This window comes from Crocodylus siamensis, chromosome 2 (genome assembly GCF_052110815.1).
Source record: "Crocodylus siamensis isolate JL-2025a chromosome 2, ASM5211081v1, whole genome shotgun sequence".
Lineage (NCBI taxonomy): Eukaryota > Metazoa > Chordata > Crocodylia > Crocodylidae > Crocodylus > Crocodylus siamensis.
Window position 1 is genome coordinate 209,828,515 of NC_143396.1, and position 15,130 is coordinate 209,843,644.

Below are 15,130 nucleotides of genomic sequence, written 5' to 3' on the forward strand. Positions count from 1 at the left end.
CCATTGGGTAGAGTCCTTTTCTTTAATCTTTATTAGTCTATAGAGGAGCCTCTGGGAACCCTGTAAGAGTGGGCCCCTAATATAGTCCACAGCCTGTTTGACCTATTTATAAAACTTCTAAAAAGGTTACATGAATATATTGTCTCAAATAAAATATAATTAGAAGTTATAATCCCTATTCCATGATGATATCTTTGAGCTTAAGATATGTTAAAGTAAAACTATCTTTATATACATTTATTTTTTAAAAGCATCTTAAAAATATATAAAAGAAATAAAAAAAATCTGATTTAATTAAAAACTGATTTTTTTTTTTTAAATTTTGTTTAAAAAGTGTACATTTTTATCCACCATCGTCTACTCTTACTAGAGATTGAGGGAGTTGCTACAAATGAATGCATTTATTTCAGGGGAGGGGCACTCTGAAGTGCTTTGGGTTAGAGTACAAGGCAGTCAAGGGGAAAGGGACTTAACGGTGGGAGTCTACTACAGACCTCCCAACCAGGGAGAAGAGCTTGACCAGGAATTCTTGGGTCAGCTCACAGAGGTAGTGAAGGCTAAGGATGTGGTAGTCGTGGGGGACCTGAACTTCCCGGACATCTGCTGGGAAGAGCAGTCAGCCAGGTCTGAACGCTCATGTAGGTTCTTGGCCAGAGTGCAGGACCTCCATCTAACCCAGGAGGTGCACAGCCCCACCAGGGGAGACGCCTTGTTGGACCTAGTGCTGGCCACCTGGTGAGGGGGCTGAGGGTGCTCGACCACCTGGGCGACAGCGATCATCGCCTGCTGGAATTCACCATCCAGCGCAAGGTGGCAAAGGCATGCAGTAAGGCAGCGGCCCTAAATTTTAGGAGGGCAAACTTCAACGAGCTGAAGAGGATAGTTGGTGAAGCGCTGAGGTCCCGGCAGAGAGGGGAGCCAGGGGTCCAAGGAGAGTGGTCGCTCCTTAAGGAGACGATCCTCCAAGCCCAAAGGAAGGTAATCCCAAAGAGGATCAAAGGGAGCAGGAGAGCACACAAGCCTCCGTGGCTCACCGAAAGCATCCGGGAATGTCTCCTTGCTAAAAAGCCTCTGGGGTCATCACCGGGGGGACTATTCTGTAGTTGCTCGGAGATGTAGGGGGGTAGTTAGGAAGGCCAAGGCAGAGATGGAACTGGGACTAGCTTCCCAGATTAAGGACAATAAGAAGTCCTTTTTTAAATACATAGGGGGTAAAAAGAAGGTCCCGGGTAATGTGGGGCCCTTGCAGGACGCGATGCGAAACTTGGTCGTCACACCAGACGGCAAAGCTAACATGTTTAACGATTTCTTTGCCTCCATCTTCCTAAGTAGGGACCAGAACAGCCACCTCCCTGCTGGGCCCCCCTCGGGGGAGGCACACCTGGGCCAAGGGTTAGCGAGGATTAAGTTAGGGAGCTTCTGGAGGGGTTGGACGTATTCAAGTCAGCCGGTCCGGGTGATCTCCACCCTAGAGTTCTAAAGGAACTGGCCGAGGTCATTGCAAGTCTCCTGGCACGGCTTTACGAGCACTCGTGGTGCTCTGGTGAGGTACTGGAGGACTGGAAGAGGGCCAGCGTGGTCCCCATCTTCAAAAAAGGCGGGAAGGAGGACCCGGGAAACTATAGGCCAGTTAGTCTTACCTCGATCCTAGGCAAGCTGTTCGAGAAAATTATGCTGGCACACATCCAGGAGGGGCCAGCAGGGGACTACATGCTTAGGGGCAACCAGCACGGGTTCATCAGTGGCAGGTCCTGTCAGACCAACTTGGTGGCCTTTTACAGTCAGATCACCAGATCATTAGATGCAGGGGTAGCGGTGGTTATAGTCTTCCTGGACTTCCGGAAGGCTTTTGACACTGTCTCTCACCCTGTTCTCATTAAGAAACTGGGGGGCTGTGGTGTAGACACCCACACAGTCAAATGGGTCGCCAACTGGCTGGAGGGCCGCACCCAGAGTGGTAGTGGATGGGTCCTTCTCAACCTGGAAGGACGTGGGCAGTGGGCTTCCGCAGAGCTCGGTCCTTGGGCCCGCACTGTTCAACATCTTCATCGGTGATTTGGACGAGGGGGTAAAAAGCACCCTGTTCAAATTTGCTGATGACACTAAGATGTGGGGGAACGTGGGCACACTGGAAGGATGCAACAGGCTACAATCAGACCTAGACAGGTTACAAGGGTGGGCGGATGAGAATAGGATGGGTTTCAACACAGACAGGTGCAAGGTGATGCACCTTGGGAGGAACAACCGGCACCGTACCTACAGGTTAGGGAACTCCCCTCTTGTCAGCATGGAGGCGGAAAAGGATCTGGGGGTCATCATTGACTCCAACATGAACATGGGCCGGCAGTGTGGGGAGGCAGTCAGGAAGGCCAACCGCACCTTGTTGTGCGTCCACAGATGCATCTCGAGCAGGTCCAAAGAGGTGATCCTCCCCCTCTGTGCGGCACTGGTCAGGCCGCAGCTGGAGTACTGCGTCCAGTTCTGGGCGCCGCACTTCAAGAGGGATGTGGACAGCATGGAGAGGGTCCAGAGGAGGGCCACTCGTATGATCAGGGGACAACAGGGCAGGCCGTATGAGGAGGGGCTATGGGACCTGAGCCTGTTAGCCTCCAAAAGAGAAGGCTGAGGGGGGATCTTGTGGCCTGTTATAAGCTAGTCGGGGGGGATCAGCAGGCATTGGGGGAGTCACTGATCCCCCGAGCACTGCCAGGAGTGACCAGGAATAACGGTCACAAGCTGGCAGAGGGTAGGTTTAGGCTAGATATCAGGAGGTGCTACTTCACAGTCAGGGTGGCTAGGGTCTGGAACCAGCTTCCAAGAGAAGTGGTGCAGGCTCCTACCCTGGGGGTGTTTAAGAGGAGGTTGGATGAACATCTTGCTGGGGTCGTTTGACCCCAGTATTGTTTCCTGCCATGGCAGGGGGTCGGACTAGATGATCTGCTCAGGTCCCTTCCGACCCTAGAAACTATGAAACTATGAATTTCATTTTGGTCCTCATCTCCTCTACTCAGGCTTCCATTATTCTTTCATAAATTCTTCCCTTTTATCTTTGATAAATCTGTCAGCAGTTGCAAGTTCCTACTCTTGTGCACGCTGTCCTTGTAATTCAGGTGGGCTCTGTCCAGAATAATAGACAGCCCAGGAACAAACTATCCAAGTGTGCTTCTTGAATGGCACAGCTATCAGGCTGGTCCACACTTATTGTATAAACCAGTGGTTCTCAACCTTTTTTGTACCAGGACTCACTTGTAAACATCAATGGCTAGTCCCGACTCAGTCCCCCTCACCCCAGGCCCCCAGTGTGTAGGGCAGGAGAGGCTCCAAGCAGCCCCTTGCAGGCTGGAACTTTGCCAGCCTGCAAGGGAAAAGCCACAGTTTCCCCCACTTTTCTCCTTTTAAAAGAGAATCCATTTTTAAAGTTTGTTGATCCATTGTTTTAAAGTTTGTTCGTGACCCTTTCATATATTCTCGCGACCCACCGGTTGAGAAACACTGGTATAAAGGATCTGGAGAGCTCTTAATACCAGGAGTGTCCCGTTTGATGTGTATGGTGTGTAATGAATGGGTCCAGGAAGCTCAAGGTGTTTAGCTGTGGCTTATTTAGTTCTCATGTAAATCCATACACAGTTTGGCAGCTACTGCTTGGGTGTATGAAGGAGAATGAAAAATATTTAATGGATCAAATCATACCTGACTGTTCACATGCACAAAATATTGTTGAATTTTGGTAAAAACTTAGGCATGTTCTCTTTTCAAAGTCAAGGTATTGGTTAATGTCTCTTTTATCTTTAACTTGGCTGTTGCTTTTTGTGATTATTCTTGCTTTAAACAGGACAAATAGGGGAAGGAAAAGAAATGGGTTATTGAAAAGCAGCGGAAACCTAGCTTCCTGTTGAAATTCACCATTTCCAGTGTAGCTGCAAGTTGTCATCCTGTGCTTTAGGGAGGCAGGTTCCCATGACAGGTGTTGCTATGGGGGCTGGCTTAACTCTATAGTCCAGAACACCATCTGGTTGGTCTCAGCAGGTGTCTCTTTCACTCATCTGGTCCATCATCTGGTTATGCTCAAATTATATGGTACAGTCAATCACAGGCTCTGGTCAGGAGAGAGCAGAGCAACTGGAAGGGAGAACAGGGCAGGATCTTGTGCAGATCGATTTGGGATTCTTTCTGGTCCAGCAGGTGCTGTTGCTGATGCACTGAGGCCTAGATGTTGTTGAGCCAAGGGACCCTTAAGTTGTGCTAATGAAAGATGGAGCCTCTGAAATAAAGCAGGGGCCTTTAGGGCTTTCCTGAGGGAATCCTTCAGAAGTCTGTGCTTTTGCTCATCAAAATCTATTTTTATAAGGTCCCAAAAGTATGGCCTGTGGCAGGCCATCCTCTTACTGTCGTGTACCAGTTATTCCTGACACGCACATTGTGTACATCTTCTTATGGCCTAATCTTTTTGTTTGGTTATTGTCTCAGTATGTCTGTGAGTCATATCTGTATCCTGTCTGTCAGTGGTCATTGTTAGAAGTCACTATGATATTTTAGGGCCTTTTTAATTTACTTGGCAGTCAGTGGCATCTGCTAATCACCAAATCTTACAATTTCAACCATAAAATTTACTATTATGTGGTTTCTGCTACATTTTTCTTATTTTCTTTCCCTAGATTTTGGAAGCGCGCTGGATTTGTACCAGTTTATCTAAGGCAGACTCCAGTAAGTATCGTACTGCTTCAAGAACCTGATCCATCTCCTGTTCAAGTCAGTGGAAGGGTTTGTTAACTCTTGATGAGATCTGACATAGACAATAAGTTTTTGTTTTGTTTTTGTTTTTTTTTTTTTTGAGGATGTCAGGAGTTTGTTGTTTGTTGAGTTTATGGTTTACAGTAGCAGGACTAGCCTGTCTTAGGGATCAGAAGAGTTGTGGTGAAGGTCACTTTTTGACCCAGACTGGATCTGGACTGTGGGGGGCCCTTGTGGGCTAGATCTGGATCGCAACACGAGGAAGCTGTGGCAACAGTTCCTGGAGCACACAGCAGCAACTCCTGCCCGAACTGTGGGCTCCAGCTGCCTGCATGCCAAAGCTGGAGCTGCTGTTGCATGCCCCACGCTTCCATGGCAGTTCCAGTTCTGACTCCAGCACAGGGCATGCTGCAGGAGCTAGCATTCATAGTTCCATAGTTTCTAGGGTTGGAAGGGACCTGAGCAGATCATCTAGTCCGACCCCCTGCCATGGCAGGAAACAATACTGGGGTCAAACAACCCCAGCAAGATGTTCATCCAACCTCCTCTTAAAAACCCCTAGGGTAGGAGGCAGGACCACCTCTCTTGGAAGTTGGTTCCAGATCCTAGCCGCCCTGACCATGAAGTAGTGCTTCTGATATCTAGCCTAAACATGCCCTCTGCCAGCTTGTGACCGTTATTCCTGGTCACTCCTGGCAGTGCTCGGGGGATCAGTGACTCCCCCAATGCCCGCTAATCCCCCCTGACTAGTTTATAACAGGCCACTAGATCCCCCCTCAGCCTTCTCTTTTGGAGGCTGAACAGGTTCAGGTCCTGTAGCGTCTCCTCATAGGGCTTGCCCTGCTGTCCCCTGATCATGTGAGTGGCCCTCCTCTGGACCCTCTCCATGCTGTCCACATCCCTCTTGAAGTACGGCACCCAGAACTGGACGCAGTACTGCAGTTGCGGCCTAACCAGTACCGCATACAGGGGGAGGATCACCTCTTTGGACCTGCTTGAGATGCATCTGTGGATGCATGACAAGTTACGGTTGGCCTTCCTGACTGCCTCCCCACACTGCCGGCCCATGTTCATCTTGGAGTCAATGATGACTCCAAGATCCTTTTCCACCTCCGTGCTGACAAGAAGGGAGTTCCGCAACCTGTAAGTGGTGTAGGTTTTTCCTCCCCAGGTGCATCACCTTGCACTTGTCTGTGTTGAATTCAGGAAGGTGTGGATGGGCAAAGTGGCCAGAGAGCTGCCGGAACTGTTAGCCCTTACTGTCTCTCCTGCTGCCAATTGCCATGTCCACTGGGGCCTGAGAATCCTGGATTCTACAGCAGGCTATTTCCCCCAGTCAAGCTGCTAGTTTAGTGGTTGTGCTTTGAGTGTCACTGCAGCATCTCCCATTTGTTTTCCTTTAGTGTAGCTAGGATTTCAAGTATTATTGGTTTAATTAGGTAGCTCATCAGTAATAACAGTGCTTTGCCCTTTTGTGGAGTTGATCAAATACCTAAAGCTGATAGGATGACAATTCAGTAACAGTAGTCATTGACTTTTAATACAGCTTGTGTCAACACAAGAGACTGAGTAAGAGAGACTTTTGGATTTTACCCTAGGTAAAAAGGATCTAAGCATGTTTCCTGTTTCACTACCTGTCTTTATCTTTACCAGTTGAATGCATAATGCAGAGGGTGGTGACAGGGGTGATGAGAATCTTTCTATGTTCCTAGAATGACCTGACTGGTGAGCACTCATGTATTATGCTGAAGACCCTGAGTGAAGAGGAGAGTGAGCAGGAGCACTGGCTCTCTGCCTTCTGGAAAGGTAACTGGGCCGGTTGTAGCTGAGTGAGAGGAAGCCTCAGTGTCCACCTTGCACAGTGGTAGAGTAACCATTATTGTCTTGTCTTCTGCAGATTTCAGGAGGCGGTTCCTGTCTCTGCTCTCATATCAATTCAGCACTTTTTCCCCTTCATTAGCACTGAACATTCTACAGAACAAGAATATCAAGCAGCCGTTGCAGCCCCGTGAGTGCTCAGGCTTCTAGTGCTGACTTTGGGGATTTAAACTCTTTGCATGGCTTATCACAGGGTTCTTTAAAACTCCAGGCACGATGCAGAATTGGTAGCAGACTGAATAGTGTTTGCCTCCTATATCCAAAAATAGACTTGTGTTCCTAAGTGAAAACTTTGTCCTTGCTTAGTTCAGAGGTTCTATATAATCAAAGTTGTATCCGATTTCCAAAAAAAAGAGCTCTCTAATGTAGCCGAGACAGAAATAGCAAGATCCAGGGCTGGAAGCTGAAGCTGGACACATTCAAACTGTGGGATGAAAGCACTTCCTCTCAGCAACGCAGGTCCTAAACTACCAGAACAGCTTACCTTAGACTATGGTGGGAGCCCTGCCACTTGAAATTTGTAAATCGGAATGGGATGCCTTTCTAAAAAAAGAGGCTCTAGTTCAAGCGCGAGTTATTTGTTTTGATGTAGCTGTGACCTGTTTTATACAGAAAGTCAGACTAGATTATTATACTATTCTCCTTTGGTCTTAAAATCTGTTGAAATCACACTGCTGTTTCTTGAATGTAACCAGCTCCAAAGAAACCTCTCAAGAGAGCTCAGTAATTGCTCTGTTTCAGTTTCTGTTTTTTGTGGCTTCCCCTAAATAGTGGGTGAAAGGTGCCAGGCTGCCTCTGCCAGCAGGACTGGTGCAAAAATCTCTGCCAGCAGGACTGGTGCAGTGTAGGAAGAGCCATTTCAGGCTTTCTTCTCCTGGCTCTTGTTCTTTAACCCTTTTACTAGGGTTAGGGAAATGCCAGACTTCTTGACCCATTTGATTGTATTTATGGGTGTGAGTCTTGATATATGAATTCTTGTTCCATGGGAGAGATTTGAAACCCCAAATTAGTTAGTTACAGTTTTAATCCTGGCATTTTTTATCTATAAATTCATTTGGGAAGCAATTGTGTGGGGCAGCTGCTGGCACATGTTAAAAGTGAGCTGTTAATTGCCAGAATCCTGAAGAACTATGAAATGCAATTTTACTATTCTTTTTGGCTTGCTCAGTCATCGGCCGTGCTGAACTGGACAATATCTTCATTCCATATGACCTCAAGCGGTTAGAGATGTACTCTCGAAACATGGTGGACTATCACCTCATCATGGACATGATTCCCACTATCTCCAGGATGTACTTTCTTAACCAGCTGGGAGACATCTCTCTCTCTGCTGTACAGTCGGTATGAACCACCTGCCTTTAATTACCCCCTCCTTCTTTTCCTAGCCCTTTAGTATTTTTCCATCTACTGAGTACTCTTAAAGATTCAGCCCCTGCTCATGGCTTGTTTCTTATTTCCCACTTCCATGTCGTGTTGTAACTGGGAGCTGATCATCTTGCCTTCTATTCTACTTTTATGCTGTCTTTTATTTGAAATAATCTCCCGTTTCATGCACCACATCTGTCAAATCTCCAGTTCTAAGACCTACAGTTTCAGATGAATTGTATCCTCAGAATTCCCTTCTGTGTTTTCCCTTGTCTGTGCTTCCCTTCTCATGCTTCATATTTGTTTCTGCATCTAGTAATTCAGATCCTCTTCTCTTGCATGTTCTGCAGAGTATCGTGTACCCATCTAGTACTAGTCAAACAGTAGCCAAAGCCTTTTGCATCAGGAAGCATTTCTGTTTTCAGCAGGGAGCTCTGACTATTAAAGGTAGAGCAGTTTGGCAGAGTTGTAATAGTTTTGAACAAAACTCAAATCTGTATGCTTTGTAGAGATGTGGGGCAGAGTGTGTGTGTGCGTGTACGTGTATATATACATACTGCATTTAAAAAATCTTGCCACGTAGGCCCTTCTCCTAGGGATTGGTCTACAACACAAATCTTTGGACCAGCTGGAAAAGGAGCTAGAACTACCCAGCAGTCAGCTGATGGGTCTCTTCAACAGGATTATCCGCAAAGTGGTCCAGGTAATTGCATCTTCATCCAGCTTTGGCTTATGGAGTTGTCAGACTCAATTCTAGGCCTACGCTTTGTAGTGTTACGAATCTAGATCAGTATCCTGTAACCTCAGTCTCTGTTAAGGAATACATAGGCTCTTTGTGAATGAAGGCTTCTGACAGACAGAAAAAACAAAACAAAACACATTTTACCAGAAAAACAATGCATTACTTCAGTCTGGCTCCCTGGTATCTGTGTAGATTTCACACTTCAGAAGGGCTTTTTGGTACCTTTATCTACTAGCTGATTCAATAAACTAGTAGATAAAAGTGCCAAAAAAGCCCCACTGAAGCACTAGATCTGTGTAGACATTGGGTGAGCCAAGTCTGTCTAATGCAGTGCTTCTTCTGGGCATGCACTGGACTCAGCACAGGGGTACCCCAAGTTTAAAGTAAAGTGCTGGTTTTTTGTTTGTTTGTTTTTTTATGTCTGTAAGCAGCAGAAATGTCTTGGTGGAAAAAGGAGGTGACTAGCAGTGGTGTCAGCTGTACACATCTTCCATACAGTTTGGATGGCTTAAAATGATAAATGGTGCTGACCGGAGGTGTTCTCTAGTGACTTTTGATTGCAGCAAATTATACAGGCTTCCTCTCTACTGTGTCAGTGATGCATCTTGCCTTAGAATGGCCCTCTCCAGAGAGGGTTACATAGGGGCAGACTTGAAGCCAGTGGAAAAGCTTTGGTTCAGGCCTTCAGTCTCCCTGGCATTGCTGGTGAGACTGAGTGAGGGTGCCAGTTGTGGTGGATGGTGCTACAAGGAACCTGACTTTTAGTGCTCATTACACGGATCACTTCTCAGATGGCTGTGAATTTGTCCCATGCTATTATGAGGTAAAGAACAGACTGATGACACAAAAATAAGACTCCCCTGTCCGTTCCAGTCCTGTAACCAGTCTGTTCTCTCCTAGTTCTCAAAGTTAGCCTTTGACTTCACAGGCAGAGCTTCTTTATCTTTAATTACAAGTCACCCACTGTTCAGATGTTTTGTCCAGCATGGAATCCTATTTAGGTGACTAGATAGAAATAATATAAAAGAAAGGAAATCTGTAGGTTTTTACCTGTAATAGTGAATGTATTGCCTGGGGTTGTCAGTGAAGAACTCCTTTTTATATGCAAGCAATAACTCCTGAATGAGTCATTAAGATGTCTTTATTTTCTCCATCAAGAGATGGGCCTTTGCCCTTCATGGTTTTTGCAGTCTAAGGACTGCAGACATTTCACTGGGGTAGCCAACATACTTTTAATTTGCTTTTCAAGCACCTAGCTGATAAAACAGCACTAAGCCTGTCACATGCTAATTTACTCCTTTATTCTCAGATGTACAGCACTATCCAGGAGAAGGCTGTAGAGGAGCAGATGGCAGCAACGAAGGACATTGTAATGGAGCCAACTCTGAAGTCTTTAAACGATGACTTGGTAATGTTGATCCTACCATTAAAACTTCAAATACGTGTGTCAGACCCCTCCAACGGGTTTTCTCTAACATAAGAGCTGTTTGAATGGTGTCTGTGCTTGTGTAGGAAGTCCTGTGTGTCCTGTTTTGTTCTTTTATGGTAATTATGGAACTTTGCAAGCTTTAACAGTGCATTAATATTGTGCTAATGTAGTGTAAAGATCCTCCCACAGTCATCTTTAATATTTATATTAAAATGAAGGTACTACAAATAACTAAAATGTGTGATTGTCTTTCATACCCAGTTCAGAGTGTGGAAGGTTTCTTTGTAAGGTGAACTGCCTTTGGGGGATAGGAAAAGAATAAGGCATTGTAATTTCTGACCTAGTAGACACGCCGTGTGATGTTTTGCCACTGCTCTACTTAAAAGTTAACATTTCTCTGGGATTTTTTGTTTGCAGGAAGAAGCAGCACAGGAATTTCAGGAAAAACACAAACAAGAAATGGGGAAGCTGAAGGAAATGGACTTTTCACAGTAAGAATTGTTCCACGTTATTTGCACAGCAAATGTTTTCAGGCATCTGGTTTGAACACACTGTCTAGGAGCAGCACATCTGTGCAGTGCATGGGGGTTTGGAGTGGGAATATTCGATAGGTTGTACTCAGCATAGCAGATGTCTGAAGCATATTGTCAGGCTGAAACTTGAGCCTTGTGCACCTTGGAGCCCAAGTGAATGAAGTCAATGTGATCAGACTTATTCTGCAATATCTAATAAATCCTGCTAGCTAGCAATTTCTTTTTCCTGAGACTACTAATCACCAACCATTCTTAGTCTTTATTGGCTCTGCTGGCAACTTGTTTATTTTATATTCTAGCCAAATTGCAATTTTAAATTTTGGTTTCAGTAGTAAAATGTCTGCTTGCTGGCATTAATCATCTTTTGAGCAGTGTGTCATAAGAATGAATGTGCTGGTTTCGTCTTCAGTTTTGTGTTGTTTATTTGCTGTTACAAGTTCTGCCTGTGCAAACTTGAGCCATCTCCATTCTCTCTTTGTTTTTTTACTTACTGGTCCCTCCTGTTTAGATGATAACCTCTTCAAGGTAGACTGCTCTTGCTGCGTGTCTTGCCTTGATCTCAGTTTGGGCTTCCTCAGAGTGTCATGTAATACAGATAATGCCTGTGGGCCATTCTTAATTCTTGGAAGCTTCCCGTGCTTCAAAGAGCAATCATTAGCTTTCCTTAAACTATAGATATGGTCCTAGTGCTACTCAAACCAACTTAAGACTCCCATCTCCTGCTCAACTAGTCTCTTATTTCGAAGCAGACACTAGAATGAGAGCATTCTTGTCTAACAAGCTCAGTCTTTCTTTATCTAATTTGTGCTTGTTAACTGTTGCGTCATACCTCAAGTTGCTTGAAATTTCCTGTAGAAGGTGTCAGTTCAACACGGACACTTTTAGATCATTGCAGAGCTAGTCAACTTAGAGGTTACTGAACTGCTGAAGCAGCAGGTTGCTCAGGATGAAGAAACATCTGCTGGAGCTTTAACAGGCACTCCATGAACTGCTTTGCTTTCCTCCCTGCTCTTTCCTCCATTCTGCCAAAACAAAAAATCCTTTTGATAATATTGGCATAGTAATGTTTGCTTTGGCAACCTCTACCAAATCTAAGAGAAGTAAAACATTTTAAAATGCTCTGGCTACTTTGTTTCCATGTGACTCATGGGCATTTGTATTTGTTAGATCACCTCCTATTGGATATCATTAGCCCACTTTCCTATTGAATATTCTTATTGGATATTTTTGAAAGCTGGTTACAGAACTCTTGTGGAGGAGACAAAGTTGTTTGAAATGTAATGTTTTTATCTGGTGTCACTTGACCTTACTAGTAGAGACTGTTCTACACTGAGACTCTAGAAGCTCCTGGGAAGAAAGAAGCCACTGCAATTTTTGCTCTACAGTTACTTTGCTTAGTTAAGCTGCATGTTATATCTGAGTTATTTGGATACTGTGATGACGGGGACAGTATATGAGCCTGAATCAAACAGAATTTGCCTCTGATCAATAGAAACATTGAAGCCATTGGGTTTCCTTGAAACAGTGCAGAAAGCATGGGTAACTGGTGCCACTTCAGTTGTTGGGGCACACGCGTGCTTTCTACCCCACCCCAGCAACCAGTCAGCGCTGGGACGGGGGTTCCCCTGTAGCCAATCTCACTAACTGGGGTGCTTCCAGGAGTGCTGCTTCCTGGCTGGCACTAGCACTCCTGCCTGCCCCCCCCCGCCCACCACCTAAGCGGTGAGCACAGTCAGTCAGGGGTATACCGGTGCTCTCAGCACCCCCATGCACCCCCTACATGTTGCCACTGGCAGAAAGGCTGTACCACGTTGGACTCTCCTCTTAACTTTTGTCTGTGCCGTTGTAGTCTTTCAGAATAGAGAATATTGATCTGGTGGTTGCCAGATTGAAAGCCAAAGAGACTGACTTTTTGTATCTGTAGAAAGGTGGTTAAGATGGAGCATGGTGAAATGCACATAGGAGACTTGCAAGGGTCATTGTAGTCTTGACCAGATGCTGGAAGGGGATAAATATATCTGTGCCTGCTGCCCTTTCAGCTACCAGCCTTTGTGACGAGGCTACCATATTGGAGCAGTTGGGTGATAACGTCCATTATAACGGGAGATAAAAGAACTACATTTGTCACTGAAGGGTTTTGGTTGGTGGGAATTTTTGATTACTGCCAACCTAATTTGCATTCAAATGACTGACACGGCCATGGCAGGCAGACTGTGCCTTGTTGCCCATGCTCATCCTGCTTTGAACCAGCTCTTGCTCACTTGCACTGTGTCTGAATGCATCTCCGTTTGAATGCTAACACAAACTTTGGCTTTGTTTGCAGGCTAGCTGTTGTCTGACAGAAGTGTGATTAACTGTATTTCCTTTCCTTTGAATAGGTCATTTCTGATTGTTTTTTATCTCCCTTGTTCAGATATGTAATCCGGGGTGATGATGAAGAATGGGATGAGGTGCTGACTAAAGCTGGAAAAGACGCATCCATTGTCAGCCTGAAAAGGTTAGGGAAATAAAAATCCAACAGATCCAGGCCTTCCCATAGGCCTTATTATATGCGGTGAAATTGAGGAGTTTCAGGACCTGAATATCTTGTTGCTCTTAGTGGGTTTCTAGCAAAGATCTGGGAGGATAACTAGCCTGAAGATTGTTTTTCCCCACTTTTATCTCTTTGCAGTGGGGGAGATAGGACTGTCCCTTGGCTCATATAATTGAACCCTTTAATTAGTTAATACAGTAGGTTTCTCAGTCTGACCACACATGTAATTTGTCCCCTGATTTCCCCTTTGTGGGTAATTCTGCTAGGATTAAAATCCTTGTTCTATTTTGTCTGTCTTCCTCCTTGACACAAGTAGGAACCTATGAAAATTCCCACAGGAAAAATGCATCCCCAGGATGAGTGAATGAGTCTCTTGTGTCTCTGAGTCTAATCCTTCTGGGACTCTTGGGACTCCCTCAGTCAAGTTCCTAATTGAAAACATCAGTTTCCCTTATGATGACTTTCATCCACTTTCCTCCTTTCAGCTCCCACGCATCTCAACACAGTACCTTTCTGGATTTCTTCCTCTGTGGATTTATGGATGGGGACTTCCATGAATGCAGCTTTCCCCACCCTTCCTCCCCACTTGCCTCAATTCCTCCAGGCAGAATTATTTGTCCTTTTTTGCATCTGTCTTCTGCCTTTTGTGCCCACACACATTGTTTCTCTAAATGCTGGCAGCTGTGAATGAGTCCCTGCCCAACTTATGGCAATAGGAAATGGTCCGAAAAGCTGTTGAAATAATTGGGGGATTTCTCAGGTGGGTCATATGGGTCATGTTTGGCCTATCCATTCCCAGACTGACCTGAGTGCTTGGATTGCTTGCTAGGTACTTGCAAATGTAGTCATATAGTTTTTTTTTAATTAAGTCTGGGTGCCCCAGTTTGAGGTGTCTTTCTGGATCCTGCCTTTAAGAAGCTGTATAGTATGTACTGTCTAAAGAGTGGGCTCTTTATGGCAATTCAGACTGGGGGCCAGAGTCGCAGGATGCTGGAAAATATAGGTTGTATTGTTGGTGCATTCTGTAATTTTGCTTTAAATGACACAGCAAATGAGAGCGGGTTTCATCCTAGCTTCTTTGCTTCAGGCTTTGCATAGAAAGGTTTCTGTGCAAGCCTTCACTTCGGTAACAAACATTCCCTGCTGAATAGCAATCCGATGTCTCTCTAACCAGTGTCTGTTCCTGTTTCTCAGTGCAAAGAAGAGAAAAGTAGAAATGGAAAAAGGACCAAAGCAACAGAAGAAATTTAAGAAGAACAAAGATATGAAGCAGAAGTGGAAGAAATGACATTAAATCTAATCAGTGAACTCGTAATAAACCAGCTCCTGTTCAGGAAGTCCCATTTCCTTCCAAAGCAAAGGACATTTGCTTCTGAAGAAGCAGTGACTGGAAGGAAAAGCCTTTGGAGGCATTTTTACAGTTCATAAAAAGGAAAAGTACAGTGACATTGCTGAGAGACTCTCTCCTTGGGGATTTTTATACTGAGGGATTAGAGAGGCTCAACAGCTGGGAAACTTCAATTCACACATGGCTGAGGCATCTGTAAACAACTTTGTTGCATCTTAGTGCCTGGTGTGTTTTTAATTTTTTCCCACTTTTAGGAGGCCCTGGGGAGGTGAGATTGTGGTACCGCATTGCAACATTTTAACGCATCTTAATGTGCTTAGCTATTTGCTGTACTTCTTCAGTGTTGGGGGTGTTGCTCTGCAGCTTGGCAGTGCTCACAGTGAACTGTGAGCTTCTCTTGGGGCTGGGCTGTTCATGGTCATCAGCCACATGATTAGCACTGATAAATGGCCATGGTTTCTGTCCAAAGAAGCTTGCACTGTACAAAAAATCTTTCTGTTCTAAAAAAAAAAGCCGACAGCTTGTGCTCACAGCTCTCCATAGCTCTACACAAGGTTCCTCAGCTTCTTTC

At 45.2% G+C, this 15,130-nt stretch overlaps 1 protein-coding gene across 2 annotated transcripts in view; it reads left to right on the plus strand.

Annotated features, from left to right (window-relative positions):
* Window positions 1–14,777, plus strand: part of NAT10 (N-acetyltransferase 10) — a 40,670-nt gene extending 25,893 nt beyond the window's left edge. For both annotated transcript variants that reach the window (XM_090032922.1, XM_090032923.1), the window contains exons 21-29: window positions 4,656–4,704; window positions 6,444–6,537; window positions 6,629–6,739; window positions 7,778–7,950; window positions 8,558–8,677; window positions 10,026–10,124; window positions 10,563–10,636; window positions 13,092–13,175; window positions 14,406–14,777. In XM_090032922.1, the coding sequence (XP_089889048.1) occupies window positions 4,656–4,704; window positions 6,444–6,537; window positions 6,629–6,739; window positions 7,778–7,950; window positions 8,558–8,677; window positions 10,026–10,124; window positions 10,563–10,636; window positions 13,092–13,175; window positions 14,406–14,499 (898 nt within the window). In that variant the 3' untranslated portion in view covers window positions 14,500–14,777. The remainder of the gene's footprint in view (window positions 1–4,655; window positions 4,705–6,443; window positions 6,538–6,628; window positions 6,740–7,777; window positions 7,951–8,557; window positions 8,678–10,025; window positions 10,125–10,562; window positions 10,637–13,091; window positions 13,176–14,405) is intronic.
* The last annotated feature ends 353 nt before the right edge of the window (window positions 14,778–15,130 follow it).